Source organism: Pempheris klunzingeri, chromosome 5, assembly GCF_042242105.1.
Source record: "Pempheris klunzingeri isolate RE-2024b chromosome 5, fPemKlu1.hap1, whole genome shotgun sequence".
NCBI classification, from domain to species: Eukaryota; Metazoa; Chordata; class Actinopteri; order Acropomatiformes; family Pempheridae; genus Pempheris; species Pempheris klunzingeri.
In genome coordinates, this window is record NC_092016.1 from 25,103,690 (window position 1) to 25,125,444 (window position 21,755).

Consider the following 21,755-nt stretch of genomic DNA (forward strand, 5'->3'; position numbering starts at 1 on the left):
GTGGCAGTGACACAAATGGAGGGCATCCTGCCGCAGACATGTTGTCACCTTTTAAATGCTTTAAACTTGCTATTATTATAATTACATGTTGAGAAGATTTAAAAGAAACAGGAGATGATAAATAATCAAAAAAGGCAACACAATACAACACAACTGACACACAAACCCAGGAGCCAGAGGAGCGTTATCTTTCGGCACACTCCTAGATCTCTCCCAGCAAACATCTCGTATCATATCAGCTATTTGACCAGCAGTCATTAGCTGTGAAACGCACACAAACACACACATAGTTTACACTAACACACAACCACAAACTGAAGAGCCTCTTTTCCATCCCTGTAGTGTGCTTAGAACGGTTGTCGGTGCAGATTGCATAAATCAGTAAATTATAAAAACTAGCTGGATGAAAATGATAAACGTCACAGCTAGTCGGTTATTTATTTCAGGGCTGTGGCCTTTTTGTCGTTTTCTTGACAACCAGGAGGACAAAGAGCCTGTTGAGGAGTCCAGACAGAGGGTTGATTCTGTGATACACAAAGCTGTGGCCTTGTTGTGTCCAACTTGGCAGATCTCACGAGTTTGCCTCATTAATGACGTCAAATAAATCAACAGGAACAACTTGAAGACATTCAGTGTTTCACGCTGCTTAATACTGGCAAATAAGTAAAGGTGTGTAGCAGTAGGAGTTACTTGCAGCTTCTAGTAGTGCTGGCTTTGTTCAGAGTGGTGCTGACCTAATACTGATAAAAAGACGAGAGCCTTCACACAATCTACACTCAGCTCCTGGAGATCCAGAGAACAAGACGAAGAGTCCGCAGCCACACCAGTGGCTCTGTGAAGCTGCACAGTGCTGCTGTAAGCTAAAGGCTGGGGTTATGCTAACATGCTCACAATGAAAATGCTAACATGGTGATGTTATGCAATACTTTCCACGTTCACAACAGCTTCATCTTAGCTTAGCCTTTTAGCATGTTAACATTTGCAAATTAGAATTAAACACAAAGAAGAGATTTGTACAGATTTTACGTCAGTGCATCCAATAGTTCCTGAGAACTATTATCATCGGTGGTGGATCCACAGCAACTAAGATCACAGCTTTGAATGTAATGATTAAAATCCCCCCATCATTCATGGGTGATTCTGCAGATAGATGGTTTTCACCCAAAAGTGTAGAAACGTAGAACTCCGCAATGTCCATGTCTGACATCCACCTGTGCCTCAAACACACATTAAAACAATCATCTACTAGTTTTCAAACTTCAGAATCCCATGTTATCTGTTGTGACAGCACATTTCATCACATACTGTTAATTAGTCAGGCCTATTCTTTGGTAAACCCTGTCAGACATGCTTGTGACACAGGGTTACAGGAAGGCATAAACCTGACCTGACCAGCAGTGCCATGTTAAAGATGTTCCTTTAGTTTTACAGGGAAACTCTGCTCCGGTGATGTTCTTGTTCATTCTAGTTTGTTTCTTACATTAAGCTAATAATACCCTACTGAACGAACAACAATACACTTTAGCTCTGAACATGCTTGTGATGCAAAGCCAATATTGGTGCTTCAAAATACAAAAGTGGTAAGCAGTCCGTCCACAGGCTCCAAAAGGTCACCTTCAAACTCAGTTTGTTTTAAGAGTAAACACTGTCTTATCTACTAACAACGTAAGAAACACAGTGTAATGCTGAGCTTTGACCTGTCAAATCTCTTTGTTCTGGCTGTTGGTGTTAAAGTCCCCACATAACTGAAGGGGATGAGTCAGAGGATGCCAACAGTGTAAAGCTGGAATATTGTCTGAATGAAACAGTGTGCCACTCCTTTATTTATTCATTTACCACCTTACCTCTTCCAGTATTCAACCACTCCTCCATGTGTACAGCCTGTTCAACAGCTGGCAAGGACGATCATGCTAATGCCATTACTTCACATCACGGTGAGACTTTTTACATTTCAGTTTGTGTGTGTGTGTGTGTGTGTGTGTGTGTGTGTGTGTGTGTGTGTGTGCGTGCGCGCCTCACCTGTTGCAGCATCTCCTCTGTGGAGGCCAGTTTTTGACGGTGTTCCTCCAGAGAGCTTTCTAGGTCTCTGATCTTCTCTCCCTGGGCCTCCACCTGGTCAGTCAGAACGCTCACCTATTGGGTGACACATTCATTGTCTATTAAGAAACATGCTGAGACACGGAGCGGAATTGGCCAAACGCAGATACATTTATGTTCCACATTCACGTGACGAAACAGACACAATTATGTAGCGGCAATTTTTTATACACACACACACACACACACACACACAGGGACCCAAAATAAATGTAACTTCATACCCACATCACCATGTCTCTTCCTTCATTCCACACACAAACACACATCCATCCTGGCACAGCTCATCTCCAAAACAGCACACATTTACTCAGCAGTCTGCCACTCAGGAATGCATTGCACATTTACTATAATCTCCCTGACAACACACTCACCTCTTGCCAAACATCTTTCTCCCACACACACACACGCACACTACAATTTTCCTCTTCTACTAAACTATACCGAATCCCTCTGACAGCAGCTGATTCTCTGCCACTTCAGCTCTCCTGATTTTTACCCCTGCAGCGACGTCCTGTCTCTCAGCTCTCTGGCAACAATCCCCTGCAAACTTTCTGGCTCAAAATGAATCACAATCCAGACTACAAAGAAAACAAGGGAAGAAGGGCGTTTGAGAGGATATGAGTGCCTGTGCTTACTAAGAACGACTTGGTGAAACACAAACAAGTGAGCAAATGAATGAATGAGTAACATCTAAGATCCTGGGTGTATTTGGCACCGTGTATCTGACTAGTACCTGATAAATGTCCTGGATGTGCAATAAACCGTTATTTACGAGAACCACAAAGACAATACATTTATAAGAGTAGTATAAACTCCTCATGTTCAACAGAGTCTCTTACCTCTTCTGCTCCACGGCCAAGTCACACACACACACAAATGGAGGTGAAAGTTAGTCACTAAACACAGAGCGCGTGTGTTTGTTAACACAGACACACTGAAGTAAAATGAAGCCTGACATAAACAGAGTCCTGAAGGAGAGGCAGGTGGGGAGAAAGTTAAGCAAAGAGCCTTGAAGGGGGCCAACCTGTCAACAGCCAGTTAAATCTTCTGTCAGGAAAAGTAGGCCCCAGTCAGCTTGTACATCAACCAATCACAGCAGGTCTCGCAGGAGGAATGTGTAAGTAGTAGGCGTGTGTGTGACCGCGCGGAGATATGGACTTTATGACAACTTTGTGAACATGAGTCACCCGGGGGGGGGGGGGGGGGGGGGCGGTGCACTTTAAAATCAACATTTAAAAAAGATCCACTCACATCAGCTAACCCAGAGTACAACACACACACACGCACACACACACACCTGCAAATTAAATAGGGGGAACGGAAAGGCAGATTGTGTGTATGGCCCTGCTATTTAAGTGATCTAAGAGCAGAGAGAGCCTGTTGACATCATATTGAGCAGATGTATAATCTGCTTTACCACGGTAGAGCTGATGTTGGTGGTTACTGTGAAAGTCATCAGTGAAAACACGCTCAGACAGTCTCAAAGTGTCTGGGCATGTTTTGTTATGAAATAACATGATATATCTAAAGTACTAAGATTACAGACCAGAAACAAAGATGTTTTTCCAGTGTGGCACCAATCCTTCCAGACAAATCCCAGGCTCATTTACTCATAGTGTGGATCCAAGTAATTGTGTCAAAACCACACTAGAAACATAATTATGATTCTCTTTGTGTTCTGGGATGGTTCTAGTGTAGATGCAGAAAGCTATGTGTTGGCCACTTTTTGATATTCAACCAGCTTTGTACCATTACAATGTGGGTAAGATATGCAAATGACTAACGTTTAACTTTCTTTAACTGCACCCAGAGCTCCGTTATCATTTACCAGCAAAAGTCCTCCATTTTGCTGGCTCTGAGGCTGATGTTCAAACAACAGATTGCACTTTCGCTTTTTTGCATGCGCACGTTGAAAGAAAGCAATTTTAATAGTTTAAAGCTGGAATCAGACATTCAAGGCAACTTTTACGAACCAGAAACCAGTGTGGAAGATGGTGATGGTGTATGGAGGACGAGGAGGCTGCCACAATCTAGAGCCAAGCACCGTCAGTAAGTAAGGATAGCAGCGCAGTGCATTCTGGGTGTTGCAGGATTTTTACCTTTTGAGTAAAAGGGAAGAGCCCTTTTTCTCTGGTCATGCAGAACCTGTTTCACAAACAATTTTAATAATATTTGCACCTCTTAACTGCACAGACAGACAGTCTTTTCAGTAGGGTGACACCCAACAGTCGACCGTTCGACGACTGAATCAAAGGAGCCTGATTCGACTGCCAATCTTACAGTTGAATCAGCGCAGTGGTGTATTTTCTCATGGCGAAATGTTTCTTTAATTTGAGATTGACAGGAAACGTGGGAGAAGAGGCAGGGGGTGGCATGCAACTCACGTTTGCAGCTGAAATCGAACTAGGCACCAGGTGACTTCATGGTGTGCATTTTAGATTACGAGGCTATTAAAAGCAGCTGATTACTTTTAAAGTTCTATGATATGAGCATGAATAGCCTCAACGAGAACAAACTGGTGTAGTTTACCGTTTGTGCAGTCTCACACTCAGTTATATAAGTGACAAACACACACACACACACACAGTCAGTTCTGACCTGTAGCACCAGAGACTCCTTGTCCCCCTCTAGGCGGAGCAGTCGTTCTTGGTAGGTTTCATTGTTGACTGGAGAACACAGGTTCACCTGGATGAAGGCGTGGAAAAACAAAAATGAAGTAAACCGATATTTTATTTGTGAGAGCAAGTCCTTAAACCAAAATCTGCAAAATGTATTCTTAACCACAGTTGGCTGAGTCATGATTTGGGAGATCATCAAAAACTAAAAGGGGTAAAATACTTTTTATGAACATTTTTATAGGGACTGTATTTCTTTGTCTGGAGCTTCAGGCAGCAAATGAATGATATCTTTTCAATACATAAAATAGGTCACTGAATAAAAGAAATCTGAGGGTTACTAAAATAGAGCCATGAGCAAAAGAAATATATCAAAGTTTCCAATGTCATTAGACCAATGTAATGCTGATATTTATTGATATCCATCCACTTAAGCATTAAATGATGTTGTTAGTGTTGATCAGTGTCAAAAAAGCCACACGAAATCACATAACATCATAAAAATTAAATATTGATTCCAGGTCGTAAAATATGAAAAGGCCCTGGGGCAAGTGAATACTTTTTATAGGGACTATAGGGAGTGTGTATTAGTTGTTTGGAGATTCAGACAGCAAACGAAATGATGTCTTATTTTCTTCCTGTTACACCCCTCTGGCCTGTGGCTGCTGGAAGAAGCTGTGCTGTCACACATTTTCCCCAGAATTACTGTCAAGTCTTTCATGAATCCCTTATACTATGGGAGGTAAAGAGCAGTTACTCTACCAGCAGAAGAGAGAGAGTGTTACTGATCTTTGCAGTGTATTAATGGTATGCTGATCCAGTGAGGACTAGTCTGAGCTAAACTGCTGCCTGACTCCTGCACAGGGACCTGACAGAGCTGTTGCTGTTCAAATAAAGACTTTTTCATAAAGCACATGATGAGGAGTTATGAAAGATCATCTGACTTATCTGACTACCCAGAATTAGCGCAGCAGTAAAAGAACAGTACGCCTTTTTTTTTCTGAGGCTTGTGTTATGATTTTCAGAGGAACATACTGTACCAGCCTCATCTCTGACCTCTCAGAGGCCAACAAAACATCGCCTGAAATAAACAGATATGGATATTCTTTAGCGGCCCCACGACAAGTGGGAGTAAAGCTGTGTCAGACTGTGTCTAGAAATAGAAATACTTTGTAATATGCATTTAGGCAAACACTGTGAAAGAGATTTTTCCTTTTGGTCAGAAGCTCTTTTGCCAGTCCCTTGCTATTAAGGTTATGGCAGAATTATGTGTTCCGCAACTCAGGAAGTAAAAATGGAAATCAAGCAGAACTATTTGAAATGATGTTAGGCTTAAATGATGTATTCAGTAGAGTTTCCATTTCTCTCTAAAGAGTCAGATTATCCTGTCTTTGAGTGTCCAGTACTGCTGACTCCTTGACTCCTCAGCCTGCTGCTGCTGCTGCTGTTCACAGGGAAACTGAGAAAGAGGAAAACATTATCCAGCTATGGAGCCTGGACTTGATAAGATGATGGTTTCTGCTTCTCTCAGCTCCAGAGCAGAGGGAGAGCTCAAAAGACCCTTTACATGCCATATGCTCATAAATTCTCAATGTCATTAGAACTACATTTATCCAGAGTGATTATAAATATCTGTCTACATTAAAAAAAAACTTAAAGCAAGCTGGGAACATCATGTTGTAGCTCTGCCAAACTTAGACTTTTTTAATCTCAACCTTTTCATGAATAATTTTGACACTAACTGAAATTTAAAGCTGCATTAATCAATATTCTATATAACTAATGAATCAAATGATTATCTAGTGTGACATCCACAGAGAAGCATCACTCAACTCTGCAGATCCCCTCAGCTCTACAGGACGTTCTAGCTCATTGGGTTTACAGCCTACAACTTAACTTCACTCTTTTGCTCTCATCAACCTCATTTCCAGCTGCAGCAAGCAGCTGTTTCCAGAAAGAAAACCCATTGTACACTACCTGCTCAGAACCAAACAGAATACAGACAAAGATAAAAATAAAAGAAAAAAAGAAAAGATAGTGATAAGCTGGCGAACAGAGTGGAGCATGTAGCTGCTAAACAGGAGCTGGTGGAGACCAAAACAGACCTGAAAGAAGAGTGAATATTGGACTGGGTCAATTCCAAATGACTGTTGCTCGATGTCTACTGGATGTATGATCAACTGTTTGCTAACAAGTTAGCAATTATGACTTAATGAATAGATAATGGCAAAAATTACTGGTGGCCAAATTTATGGGGTAAACAGATTTTAAGAAATGCTACTATTAACAGCGTGGTGTGAAATGGCAGCTACCAATTACCTCAACCATGATTACTTTTTGTTCATATAGTTAATTCATCAGTGTTTGTTTATGTCATACATTCATTTAGTCTGAACTATGGCCAAAACACACCACCTAAAATAGTTTGGCTGTCCAGATATAAGGATACAAAAAGCCTGGACCCTAAATATGTGCTCAGTGTAGCTGTAATTACTTATAAGAGGCCCTTCCTGCCATTATGACGATGACCCAGTTTTGAAGAGAAGAATGTAAACACCTGAATTTCAGGCTTTTAGTTCAATCTCTTATCTGATGCTCTGTAACTGTAGAAAGTTTTACCACCAACAGTGTTACCCAAAAAAGAGGAGCGCAATGGTTCGCACCCTGCTGACAGTTTCATGGCCATATTACATTTCATTACATGGATGAGAAGATACAACTTTGGCTTGTTAGCCAAAGTACACACAATGTAAAACATATTGAGTTAGCCATACACCTCTCTGAGTCTAAGAACGCAGACTAAAATCAGCAGGTAATCCTTGCTGATCTGTCTGAGTTCAGAGGATGTATACTGACTGGACCACCTGACACTGACCATATGGACACATTAAACCTATTAACATGCTGTAAACTAAACAGAGACAATGAAGCAGAGGGGGAGGAGAGAAAGAAAGTGTGACACCAAAAGAGTTTACTGAGGCCATGTTTGGATTAACTGATTAAGTGTCACCACAGTCTCCATAATTGGCAGTGTGAGCTTACAGTAACCAACTGCTAATATTTAGGTTTGCTCCAGTTTTAGGCCTGTTACAGTGCGACTGTGGAAGAAGTCAGCAAGTATTTATAATATGCTGTAATCACAGATATTTCCATCAGAGGGAAGAGGCACGGCCATTTCGGGGAGGTGTCACAGTGCTTGAAAGGGCTGATAAAGGAAAGCAGGCCAGTCTGGATCTATGTGTCATTGCCTGGTGGACTACTGGGGTAAGGGAGGGGGAGGCAGAGAAGTTCAACAAACATGTTGTTTATCCTTTGGTCAAGAAGTACCCTTTCCTGCAGCAGACCAAATAGTAAAGGTTGTATGTGAGATAAATGGCAGTAGTTGAAGGTATCTGCCTCTATAGTTACAGTTTATATCATTGTATGTATCTATTCTGCATAAAGACACTTGTGTATCTTGTGGTATTTGCTGTACAGTGTTCTGAGTTTCCACAGTAAAGTCTCTGGCCAGTGGAATGGGTGGGACTCCTGGTGACATACTGTGCTGTATATGATCCCAGTGTCTAAGAATGCATGACACCATACAGGACAGCACCTACTTTTGATGATTCACATACAAACACAATAAAGCTGTATATAAAAGTCTCTTTTACTGTAAATACACAGCAATTACAATATATACAGTAACTGGAGCTGCTTTTGGTTTTTAATCAACACTTTAAACAGAATCACTTTGTTGGGACAGCTTTTTCTACAGTCATACTGTTCCTCTGCAACCAAAACCTAATTTTCCTACTTTGAATAAAAACACTGTTTCTGTAGAAGGAAACAACATTTTCTTAAATTCCTCATTGCCCCTAAATTCAGTGGAGAGTGTTGATTTGATTTGTCCCTGGAGCATGTGGAACACATTAGCTTAGGTGGTCTCTAGTCACATTGCTGTGTCTCGAAATCTAATTTAAAAGGGAGTCCAATTCAATTTTATGTCCACACAGCTTGACAATCAGACAACAGTGTGCAGAGTGGATTTGAAGGCGAGTTGGTGGCATTCTTGACAGTTGTCATTTACTGCATCTGCAGATTTAAGTTTAGACTGAAAGATACTTTTCTTGATAGTGTTGGTCTAAACATGTTCAATCATGCTCTAAATGCTTAATCGTGCTACACAGAGTGACAAAGCTGCTGTTAAAGGGAGCAACAAACCATTGTAAAACCACAGGAAAGACATGGTTGTCACTGAAACAAGTGGGCTTTCTCTATGACAGGAAATAAAGGTGAAAGCACTGCACTCACACGCAGCTAACCAGCAGTAAAAGCCAAATAGTTTCCCTGAAGAGACAAAGAGTGGGTTTGGCGTGTCTGGATTTCTATTTGTTCAGATTGGAATCAGCCTGCAATTTTGTTACCCATTACTAAAGTAAAATTTTTGTTCAGTTTTATTCTCCAAAACATTCTATTGAATCAAGTGTGAACAGTGAACAGCATTTTTTTCCTGTGGCATTGCATACATTTGCTATGTTGTGATAGTACAGTAGCAACAGATGTCATGCTGTTTTCCTGCACACAGCTAGCAGTGCTAGCACCAGCAGCCTGCAGGTTAACGTCCACTTGCCTATGCTGCCTGTGACATTGTTCTGGTCACGTCGTTACGTACCACTTTAGTCTGACACACACATTTTTGAGAAAGAAATATTACCAAACTGTGCTGGTTGTACGAGATACCATCTCGGTTTTTTTAGTTACTCTGTATCACCAACAGAAGAACTGATTGTCACAATAGTTGATAGCTGACCAGCTTTTTGCAAACATGTGAATATTTAGTGTAGATTTATAGAATAGGTCACACAGTTAATGAATTTTTCCAAACAAAATCACTGCACGATAAACGATATTTTACACACTTCTGTGTCAGAGATTCTTACAGCCTGAATAGTTGATTCAAAGTATAGTTAGAGCGGTCTGTGAAGGTCACTGTGTGAATGTATGATACATAAACAAGCATATATTAGAGTCCTGAAGCCCAAAGTAAAGTCATCTGATAACATGACACATACTTGGCAGGGCCCTGCTTCCTATCTATGATAATCTGCTCATGTGACTCAGAGACAACTCAAACATAGTCCAAGCTCAAGACTCTTATTCCTGAGAGCGCATGTCGTAACAGCAGCACAGATCATGCTGGCAAAGTCTCTCTCTGATTGAATCCAGCAGGATCACTGCTTTGTCAACAACAATCAGCTGATGGATAATACTTCTAATCTGATAACACAGTCTGTGTGTTGTGTGACTCCACACACACACACACACACACACACACACACACACACACACACACACACACACACACACACACACACACGCCCTAGGAACACTGCAACAAGTTGAGGATGCAGCCCAGCTCTTGAGCTGACGGAAATTACATCAGAAAACTTTCTGCCGCTGGGAAATAACACAATAAGAACAGGACAATAAGATGCATCTGAGCTGGAGTGATAATCTTGTTTCAGGAGCTTCCCCTTTTTCTTCTAAACATTGCTCTGCTCCCTTTTCCAAGGGAATGTGACACAAAGGAAGACATGGACAAGAAAAAAGAACCACAAAAGAGTCAAATGAAACCTCAGCGTGCTCACCTTCTTGAGCCAGGAGAAGTGCCTGTAGAAGTCAATGGGAGTCTCCATGCTCCCAGCCCATCGCTGCCCTGCCTGCTCCCTCTGTGTTTTTGTCCAACTCTACCACACTGCGTGCGAGTGTGTGTGTGAGTGTGTGTGTGTGTGTGTGTGTGTGTGGAAGCACAGCCCACAGACCGGACAAAGTCAGAGTGGATTCTTGAGTTTGCGGACTGCTGTAACATGTGAGCACTGTCATGTAATTGTGTGTGAGTGTGAGTGTGTGTGTCTGCAATGTTCACAGCTGTGGAGGAGGACGCTTTACGATCTCTGCCTTCTGAGTGGGACAACCTCCCCCCCCCGTTTTGTCCCCCTCCTTCTACAGTACTTCTCTCTTTCCTGTCCTTCTTTAGTACCACAACTTCTCTCTCTCTCTTTCCCTACTTTCTCCCCACTTTATGCTCCCTCCCTCTCCCACTTATCTCTCCTTTCACCGGACACTCGCTGCCTCCTCCACACCCTCCTCTCTTTCCCTCTTCTGGTGGGACTAGTTGCATTTTTCCTTCTGTTCTCCTCTTTTAACCTCCAGTTGTTCTTTTTCTTCCCCAACTCCCTCTCTCTCTTTTCCTCCCTTCTGTAACACTCCCCCTCTTTTCTTCTCTCTCCCTGCTGAGGTCCGTCTGACAGACAAATGGCCAAGCCCAGAAAGGAGGGGAGTGGTGGGAGGGTTTACTGTTTTTCTTCTTTCTCTGTCATCTGTTTGTGTCTTGGGTCTTGGCTCATACTCTCTTTCTCTCTCTCTCTCTCTCTCTCTATTTTTTCCATGCATATACATACACACACACACACACACACACACACACACACACACATATGCATACATACACGCACATACACACACACACACACACACACACACACACACACACACACATATGCATACATACACGCACATACACACACACACACACACACACACACACACAGACTAAACCAGCAGCATCTGATGTCAGACACGTGAACAAAGCAGCAACACACTGTAATGTCAGCACAAACACAAACCATGCCAGCTTTCTCCCCCTCGCTTTTAATTAAGTTACAGTCACAGTGCCGGGAGACTTCACAACACGCTCTGCACCCCCCCCCGATCTGTCTGTCTTTCTGTGTCTTATCATCTTCATGTTTAAAGCCATTAGCTCAGGTTTCCATTTCCTGTGTATTTTACAAAACCATTCACCATAACAATGTCAGCCATTTGTCTGAATGACAAATTGTCTTAATTCACTCACACACACGCACACAGACACACACACACACACACACACACACACACAGACACACAGACGCACACGATCTGCTGCTCTGTAGATTATATGCTTGTAAGAGTGTCTTAAAATAAGTCATACATAAACCAAGTGTTCCTGTGTATTGTGTGTGTGTGTGTGTGTGTTGGTTATTGTGTTGTGGACCTCTGATGAGCACCAGCAGAGCAGACATCAGAGAGCACACCTCCTTATTTGGTCACGTCCACGAGGTAAATCTGTGCCGCCCCAAATTCATGAGTAGACTGTACATACCTACAACTGCATTGACTGCACATGTGTAGATCACGTACATGGATACTTAGAGCAGTGCATTCTGTGCAGAGCTGGCTGTGTCCGTCTTACAGCATGAACGACTATGAGAGAATGACTATTGATGGGTCAAACAACATGTAACTATGTCACATGACATGTTATCCAGTACTGAATCTGCTTGTTGAATCCAAATATTTAAATCGCTTATAGAATCAATTTAGGCTTCACCGTCAAGGTGTCACAAAAATCAGAGATACCTTTATAGTTGATTAAAGTTAGTATATGTAAAGTGCCCTGTCTTGTATCACATTCAGTAATTTTATCAGTAATTACCCATATGAAAAAATGTAATGCTCTAAATAAGAGATAAACCTACAAAGAATTATCGGCCAACTCTGCAGTTCCCCTCAATTCTACAGAGCTTTTAGTGTCCTTAGGCCCATTGTTTTGGTGTTTGTGTCATCTTGTGCATCTTGGTTCACTCTTGCTGCTCTAGTCAGCCGTGTTTCCAGGCACAGCAGGCAACTGTTTTCAACAAAAACCTCTGATCAAGCCTTACACTATCTGCCCAGCCCAGGCAACGTCGACTAGCAAGTGATAAAATTGGAACATTTACCTGCTCAGAGCCACATGTTTCTCTCATGAGCTGGTGGAGACCCCAAACTTGAATCCAAAAGAATGACCATGTTGCTCGGTGTCTGCTGGTTGTGTAAATAGGTAACCGTTTCCTTACATATTAGCAGAATTAACTTTATAAAGGACATAAAGTATCCATATTGCGATTACAGCTTGTTACACTGTCCCCAAATGGCCAGAGACATCTGAATCTGGACGAGAAGGCAGACAGACTACAGTTTTGAGTTCTAGCTGAATGACCTTTTAATGAGATGAGTAGCATGATGTGAAAATGTTGATAAAAGCCACATGTGCGAGAATTCAGATTTGTCCCACTTTGCTGGCCCTCAGTGCTACTGGGAAAAAAATCACGTCAACTAGCTGGTTTCTGTACACAGATGCTGAAAATATATAGATGCTGTCTTTTACTGTCTCAAACATATTGTGTTTGACTAAGTTTGGGGAAACTCAAACATCCTCAACTCAGAAACAGGAACAGCTTCTGAAGTCTGCATCAGCTGTAATGAGTGCATCACAGTCACAGGGCATCACAACTTCCTGCCAATAATACACTTATGATGCTTCCTGTGTTTACATGTGTGTGTCTGTGTGAGTGTGTGTGTGTGTGTGTGTGTGTGTGTGTGTTTCACCGTGAAGCATCCCTGGAGAGAAGCCCACAGGGTGCAGACTAATTGTAGAGCATGAGCGTCTTTGATCCCATTCCTCTAGGTCAGCAGGGAGGAGCAGGAAGGAGGAGACAGTGGAGCCAACCTTACATATTAACTGCCTTGATCATCTGCTAGCTTTTGTTCATCTCCTCGTGAGATTTACAAGCCACATGAACAGTTTTCACCGGAACTGCTTTCCACTAGAGAAATAGTCCCTTTGGAGGCGGCTGAATGTTTCGTAAAAAGCACTTTTTCAGTGCTGCTGACCCCACCCCCTGCTGTTTCATTAACTGTAATCATCTTTACCTAACCTGAGCAAAGTGCTCTTGTTGTCTGACCCTCACCGTACTTTATTTGCCATAACCACGACCTTTCCCTAACTTGAACCATACTTGAGCCATGTACACGCACAGATACTTCTGAGGCAAGAATCTAAGAAACAATGTCAGTGAACATAAAAGAACGTTGACTCTAAACTTAATCCTGGATTTTGCAGAAATGAACCACAACAGCCATAGTTTTAGTCAGGCTGTGGACCTTTCTTGCTTGCCGTCATCTCTCTATACTCAGATGATAGAAGACACAATTTGCAGCAGCCACACTAGTAAACAGAGACATGCTGTATAATCAGCAGCTAATGTTGAATTTTCTTCAACTTTTCATTTTACTCTCTGGCCATTTCTGGACGCAGACTCTGAGGTGCAGGTTTGTTTAGTGTGTGGGGGCATAAAATCCCAGTGAATACTAATTGTAAACCCATCTGCTCTTTTATGGACTGATGAGCCTTTATTAGATCATAGACACAGCATAAATCCCTTTTGATAGTGTAACTGCAGTTTCACTTGAAAATACTGCTTAAAAGGGAAACAAGACAGGCACTGAAGATGGTTTATGGACTTTAGATCTATTACATTCAACTGGTTCATAACTGATTCAAAACACGTCACCTTTTTCTCAGTGAAATGTCCTCAATCTGTTCCATTAACTGAACCTCTCTCCTCCTTATATCGAATGCAAACAGAGTGAAAAAATAGATTAGCATAGACGGCACCATCACAGCAGTGCAAAACAACTGAACTTCAAGAGAAAAAAAAGTTGGGACAGCAAAGAGGAGGAGGGAAGGTATGAATAAGAGAGGGGGAGAAAAGGGGGGAGAGAGTTGGAAGAAGTAAGAAACAAAGAAGGGAACAAAAAGAGGAGGGAGGGTTGGCCAGTGACTGTGTGCAACATGTGAGACATCTGCTGTTGAAACAATGTAGGAGCTGAACTGGATCCAAGAGCCACTTTCCCTTTTCAGCCTCAACCGTCTCAATCAGTGAGTAAAGCTCTTAATGTCTTTTTGAGCAGAAAACAGCAGCCTCTGCAGGACAGCACAGGTCACATAACCGAATCTAACAACAGCTGCATGTCAGTGAACTCAGCAGAAAACACACACGACACTTTTACTAATTCAAACCTTCATGTTTGTCATTTGCAAAAAGAAAATAGACTGTCTGTCTGTGTAATGTCTGGTAACCAATCAACTAATGAAATCTAGTCACTAAAACCCAAAAACCTGTAGAATTCTTTAAGCATGTTTGAGCAGTTTGACCTTACCTTAACAGTCCTGGGCAAAAAAAATCTTCCTGCCAGAGCCTTAAGTGCCTGACTACTATACTAAGTACCACATTTACTAACAGACTCACGTCAGAAAGAACAGGGAGGGTGTCCAAACAGGCAGAGCAGCACTGAGAGGGGAGGGTAGCCGCGTGCAGTGGCAGAGAACGAGAGTGAAGAAAAAGAAAGAGTTAAAATAGTGAGGGATGCTGTAAACAGAGACGTTAGAACGACTGTGAGGCCGCGCAGGACGGACAGAGGGAGAGGGTGTGAGGGAGGGAGCTCAGCGCAGGAAGTTGATAATAGTCGAGTTGTAATAGTATCTCTGAGGAAAACTTTGTGGAACCCGTCCCAAACCGTTGTTCCCCTCCCTTCTTCCCTCCCTTTGAAAACACTGTAACTGCCGTGTGTAACGGCATCTCTTCATGGCAGGGCTGGGCGCAGCTCTTTCAGTGCTCTATGCATGCTTCACCTGAATCTAAACCCTGATTAGCCAGGACTAAAGGTGGTACCCCTGCTACAGACTGTTAGCATTAGATCTTTTCTCACATTTAGGTAAAAAAAATTAAAAAAAAAAAAAATCAATCAATCAAAACATTTTGTCTGGGTGCAATTTTGCAAATGAATGAACGAACGAACGAACACAAGTGACTAGAAGTGTCTGGTGTAAGACTGGAGACCAAATGAGTCCCGACTTCATCCTCACACAGAGCTGCCAGCCTACAGCAGCAGAGAATAATCTATTCTGTAGCACAGCGGCTAAATTCCTCTCCTCTCTCTCTGACCCTTCAGCTGACCCCGTCTGACCCCACTGTAGTCGTCCCTCTGCTGTGAAAACACTGGATGACAGATGACTATCAGCAGTGTTTTCACAGACACATGTACGTCGCTTCTTTATTGCCAAAATCATTGAACTTCATGTTCCTCTGTGAGGCTACAGACCCGACAATGTTTACATTAGTTTTGAGCCACATATGCAGTATCACTGTGAGACTGGTAGCCTCTGTTGGCCTCTATCCTGTGTTTCACATGTAGTGCTCTCACACCAAGTTGGACTTTAGGTATTGTCTTGATACTTGCATGCAGATTCTACCTGGAGTAGTTTGGTTTCGATCAGCTTTGTGCTGTGTGATTCAGTTACTGAAGTGATACAGGCCCTGTGTGCAGCATAGTTTCATTTGAATGAATGAATTCACAAAAAATAGAGAAGCAAATATAGAAGCTAGAGTCGCTGTGGCCATAAAATGAGACATCAGATGTGTAGAAAAACGTAGTAATGACATTAGATTTTTGTTTGGGATCCTGGACCAGCACTCGGATGAATCCAACCTCTCTTTCCTATAGTGTTATGAACAACTCTGACCTTGAACGAAAGAGTAAAAAGAAAAACACTGTGCACTATAAACATCAACAATCCCTGCTGAAAGAGGCCTTTCAACATGAAACAGCTGGATCTTTTGGTCAGCATGTTGCATGTCTGACTCCACAGTCAACATCCAAAAACATCACAATCAGCATACGGGCATAGGTTGTGCATCACCCGGTGAGCCGTCCAGTTGTGAGTGCGAGTGAACACAGCTTTAATTCACAGAGACATGTATGCTGAGCCCAAAGTGCGATTTCTAACCCAGCCGTGTAATCTCTGAGGACAGTGAGAGTTCCCTCAAACATTTAAAATGAGCAGCTCTATAAACTCTCTGGCTAAATCTCCAATCTAAAAAGTTAAGGAAGCTGTGACATACCGCATCAGTTTGTCAGTCAGTCAATCTCTTTGGACTAACGTATCTCAACAACTATTGATTCCAATGAAATACTGTACAGACAATCATAGTCACTAGAGGATGTATCCTACAGATTGTGGGAATCTGCCACCATGAAGTTAAAATTTTGGTTGAAATTTCTTCACAACTACAGAACTGATTACTATGAAATTTGGAACAGAAATTCATGTTCCCCTCAAGAAGAACTGTAATCACTTTGGTGATCCTCTGAATTTTCATCTAGTGGCACCACTTTTGTTGCATATCATACCCTTCTCTCGCCCCCATTTCCTGCCTGACCCTACACTGTCAAGTCAGGGGAAAGAAATGCCAAAAATGAAAAAAAAAAATTCAATTTGCCCCATAATTTGGTTTATGACTAAATATGCAAGGAGAAAATTTTACTATGCTAATTCACCAAGACATACAGAGCACTTCTGCTAACATTAGCGGAAATGATTATGCTTTATTTAGATTATTACACTTCAGGGAAAATAAGCAGCAGTGCTGCATCAAGCAGCCAAGGTCACACATGTGATGATGATGATATTAAATGATGAAGTGCATCTGGACATGTGCATGTGAAACAAAGCCAATTTGTACTCTGGAGGCGCTGATTAAACAAACCAAAGTGCCTGAAGTATTAGCCCTTGTCCAAAAGAACTGTGAACTGTGTGTTACTTCATCATCTGCAACAACTAGTGCAAACAAAGCAAAGCACAATGCTTCATGAGAGGCAGGAGACGGTTCCTCATGCCTGAAAAGATGTGCATAACAAAATGAACGGAGCAGAATCTCATCTTCAGCTATTTCTTCATGTGTTTTAACAAATAAACACCACGGAAGGTCAAAAAACGGCAAAAAAGCACAGACAATCCATGCTGAAGTAATGTTACACAAACTAGAATCAAATTCCTTCTGACTGCTCATTAGAAATCCCGATGGAGACGCATTATGATGCAGCTTTACATGAAACAAATAAATTAAGTGTGACATCTCCAGTTGACGAGGTCACACTTTGACTTTTGAACAATACACCGCAGAAAGCAAACACTATGTTGAGACTGCATGCAATGTTCTGTTAAGATGGAAGCTGATCAGAGGTGTAGCACACAAAGTACTCACAGTCCCACTCTGTAGCCAGTCTATGAGAGCCTGTGCTGTTTCTGTAGGTAACTGTGCTCTGAGGCCGTCTCGGTCCTCCTGGTTGGGTTGGAGCTCCAAAGCGAGTTTGAGGTCCTCAGCTAACTGAACGACCTGCAGTGGACCAGCGCTGACGGGAGAACCCAGGTCATACATGCTGTTAGAAAAATCCACCGCCGCTGCTTTGGAACCTGAAGAACGTGCAGAGGAGAGTATTGGACAGAAAATTACTTATCACATAAAGAACATGCAATACAACCATTAGATGCACTAGCAGACAATTTACAAGAAGACCACGAATGGAGCTTTGAGTACTGTGAAAGCAGAATTTAATCAGAGCCATACATCTTCCTCAATGTTTCCACAATGTCCATGTGTCACCTGGATCATTTCCCTGGCAACCCCACACACACACACACACACACACACACATCTGGATGCACTCAAATAATTGTGACTGTGAAAAACAGCCACACATTACAGTGTTTCCGAAGAGAATATGGAGTCCAAGTTCATACATGGCATATAATGAAAACAACCTTTGCTTGAGTGTCTTAAAGCAGCCTCTGTACAACAGAACGTGAGAGTAAGTGAAGAGCTGAAAGTCTCTGTGTATGGAATAAGATCTCTTCTAATCCACGGGGTTATCACTGTATAGTTTAAAGCCATTTACCCAGGTATGGCCTTACGTGAAGGATCAGGATGTAAAGAGTCTTTGTGCCCCCAAAAAGCCCAGAGTGGATGGAGTATTAACAATGACAGTGGGCCGCTGAACGCCACCTCACTGCTGCCTTTACGGCACATTAGATAAATAAGTAACTTCAGGCTGGTTGTGGAGAAATGTCTGTACAATGTGAACATAGAAGAACAGAACAGAACATGAACCCATCCTCCCATTCATCTCTCTATTCATCCATGGAGTGTATTTGGAACAAGGACACAGACACGGTCAATGAAGTCCACACGTAAACTACAGCGCCACCTCCAGCACAGGTCTAACACAACTGTAGTGTCCACTTGATGTTGTTGTGGTGGCAGGTTTGGAGATCCATTGTTCCATCATAGTTTATCATTAGCTCCACGGGGAGGTCAAAGGTCAAGACCAGTGATAGACCACCACTGCTGGAACTGCTGCGTAGACACCAACTTTTAGAAAGGATTAGGGATGCTCATCAAAAAATACAGACAAATGGGATAAAGCTTGTGAGATTTGTCTCTACATTGGCAGGCGAGTTTTAATAGAGAGAAGTTACAAATTGCCTCACACACTCTCACACACTCTCACACACTCTCACACACTCTCACACACTCTCACACACTCTCACACACTCACACACACTCTCACACACTCTCACACACTCTCACACACTCTCACACACTCTCACACACTCTCACACACACTCACACACACACGGCAGTAAGCTACGATGCAAGATGCTGGTCAGACCACTGGGAGCAATTCTTGGACACTGATAGAAGAACTGGGGAGGTACCTAAATAAGAGTATGTGTGTATAAAAGAGAAGAAATATAAGACAATATGTAGTTTTTGGATTTTTTTTTAACTCTTAGATATTGATATTGGCCTAAAAAATCCAGTGCACATAAAATTCTCTTATAATAAGAATACAGAACGCGATACGGCTGTCATGGACTTGTTTTGCTGTAGTGGTGCCACCTGCCTATAACTCCTTGCATTCTTTCGTCATTAGTAACATACTGTGACGATGCCACTGTATCAGCAGTAAGCTATTTTTGATTACCCATGGCCATTGCCTGCCCGCGCTGTTTGAGCTTTGGCCACTACTAATGCACCCCCGCTAATCTCAGAAGCATTCTCAGCTATTTTACCATGGAATAAGGTCTGCATACTGTTTGAAGTTTTATTCCACTGTCTGCTTCATTTGCACAACTCATGATGCGTGGTGTTCTTTTCCATATTTAAGTTATTTCACCATTATACCTGGTAGCTCTTTTTTCTGAAGGTTAACAGGGAGAAGTGGGACCAAGTCTGCAGTCACCGCTCTGCCTGCCATCAGTACATGCTTCACAACAACAACACCGACATCAAAGTCATTAACCAGTGGAGTGCTTTCACTTGTACTCCCACAAGGTGCTTAACCAGAAATAGAAAAAATGCCAATCATGAAATGAAATATGCCCAACATATCTAAATTCTGTTGATAAGTGTCTCTAATTTCCTTGTTAGTGATTGGCTGATGTTATCGCTAATGGGATTTTTAATGTATTTCTATTTGTGGTCACTGAGAGCCGGAATAGCAAACTCAGTGCACTCGATGAGGTCAGTGCGTTTTGGGCAAACAGCAGCGACTTGATGAGCTTCAGATACGACAGTAGTACCTGTGAATCCTCTTCCATCCAGCTGTGCTATACAGGGAAGATGGTATGTTGATTTCGAGGATGCTCTGCTCAACCTTTGTCTCCCCACACGCTGTTGGCGACCACATTAAATATTTACCCCGCTGTTAGTTACATTTTGTTGGCCATGGCTGAACTGGCTATAACACACATCACCCCAGTTACACACACACCACACACATAAACACAGAAAATGAGGCAGTGTCACAGGTGAAGTACACCATTTTACCACTTATTAACCTGCCATTGTCAGAGAAGGTTAAACTAGGAGTTTTCTTGCAGCCAACAAACTACCCAGTAAGATTCCACACGCCAAACATTTTCAGCTCAAACTGCATTCTCTGTGCTAGTTCTAATCCTGCAACAACACAATATGTTGTCATTGAAGAAAGTATGCTTGCTTTGATTTTTGACTGTGGTGTTCAGTGGCCCTGCTGTCCCAAAATGAAACATACAATAGAACTGAAGAAGACATTCACAGGTAATAGGTCAAATAACAACAATAATAATAATAATAATGATAATAATAATAAATCAAACCTAGGAAATTATACTCACAATCTGCCATATTTTCATATTTGAAAATGCCAATATTATTCCATATTATTCCATACAAAATTGTACAGAAAGAACAAAAAAACTTCCCGCTGCTATTTGTTCAAAGATTCTGTAAGACTGATCCAGCCATCCATTATTTATACCGCTTATTCTTGGGGGGGGGGGCTAGAGCCAATCCCAGCTGACACTGGGTGAGAGGCGGTGTACACCCTGGACTGGTTAGCAGCCAATCGCAGGGCTGACACATAGAGACAGACAACCATTCACACTCACATTCACACCTGACTAATGAACCTAAACATCACCTTAACTTGAAAACCCCGTAAAGTAGATGACTGATGTGTTTACTGTGTTATTTCTGTAGTATGGAAAGCCGCTCGCCTTGTGAAGTTTGTTTTGTTTAACTTGGCAAAGTTTTGGACCCATGTTGCCTCTAACCCACCATGATGTCAACATGATACACTAATGAGGTGGAGGGAAACAGTTACTTTGAGGAACCAGTTAGTAGTATCGAAAAGCAAATTTTGAATTGGAGCTAGGTCAGTTCTCAATACCAAACCCTATGTCGAATTAATATGGTGTATGCAGCATTAGTATAACAGGGAGTAATTGGAACACATCGTAAGAGACTAAAAGCCTCTCTGGTGACATCTGGTGGTTTTGGTTAGAACCAGAATAAAGAGGTCAAACAGTTTGACTCATTGGCTGACTGACTGACCAAATGACACTGTGGTCCATAGAGCACAGCGTCTCTGTTGCAAAGTTATTCTGACTAGGAGAGAAGCTGGTTTGAAAAGCTCAAACTGACTGGAGAGGACAGCCATGGACGTTGGACCGGAGCTTTAGGATCCAATGACTCCTCCTCAGACACAGGATCTCACTTGAGACGCTACACGCAGCATTAGCAGTTTCTCAAAATGAACACCTCGTCGACACTGCTCTTACCTGCAATGATGTCATCCATCTGCTCCAGCGCCGCCTCCAGCATGTGACTGGCCTCCGTTTCCATAGTGATGGCAGGAAGATCTCAGGTTTTTCTGATGTTCCTTAGAGAAGGAAAAGAAATACAATAAATTGGGTTTATTAGCACTTACTGTAACTTATTTATCATCTTTTTTTATACAAAATGCCGTGTAAAG

The 21,755-nt window shown here is 42.2% G+C and overlaps 1 protein-coding gene across 1 annotated transcript in view; it reads right to left on the minus strand.

Annotated features, from left to right (window-relative positions):
- The window catches only part of ppfibp2b (PPFIA binding protein 2b), a 66,632-nt gene that overhangs the window by 25,351 nt on the left and 19,526 nt on the right, over positions 1-21,755 (minus strand). Inside the window, exons 2-5 of the mRNA XM_070830632.1 lie at positions 21,562-21,662; positions 17,663-17,871; positions 4,699-4,785; positions 2,020-2,133 (exon numbers count right to left, since the gene is read on the minus strand). Coding sequence (XP_070686733.1) covers positions 2,020-2,133; positions 4,699-4,785; positions 17,663-17,871; positions 21,562-21,625 — 474 coding nt within the window. The 5' untranslated portion in view covers positions 21,626-21,662. The remainder of the gene's footprint in view (positions 1-2,019; positions 2,134-4,698; positions 4,786-17,662; positions 17,872-21,561; positions 21,663-21,755) is intronic.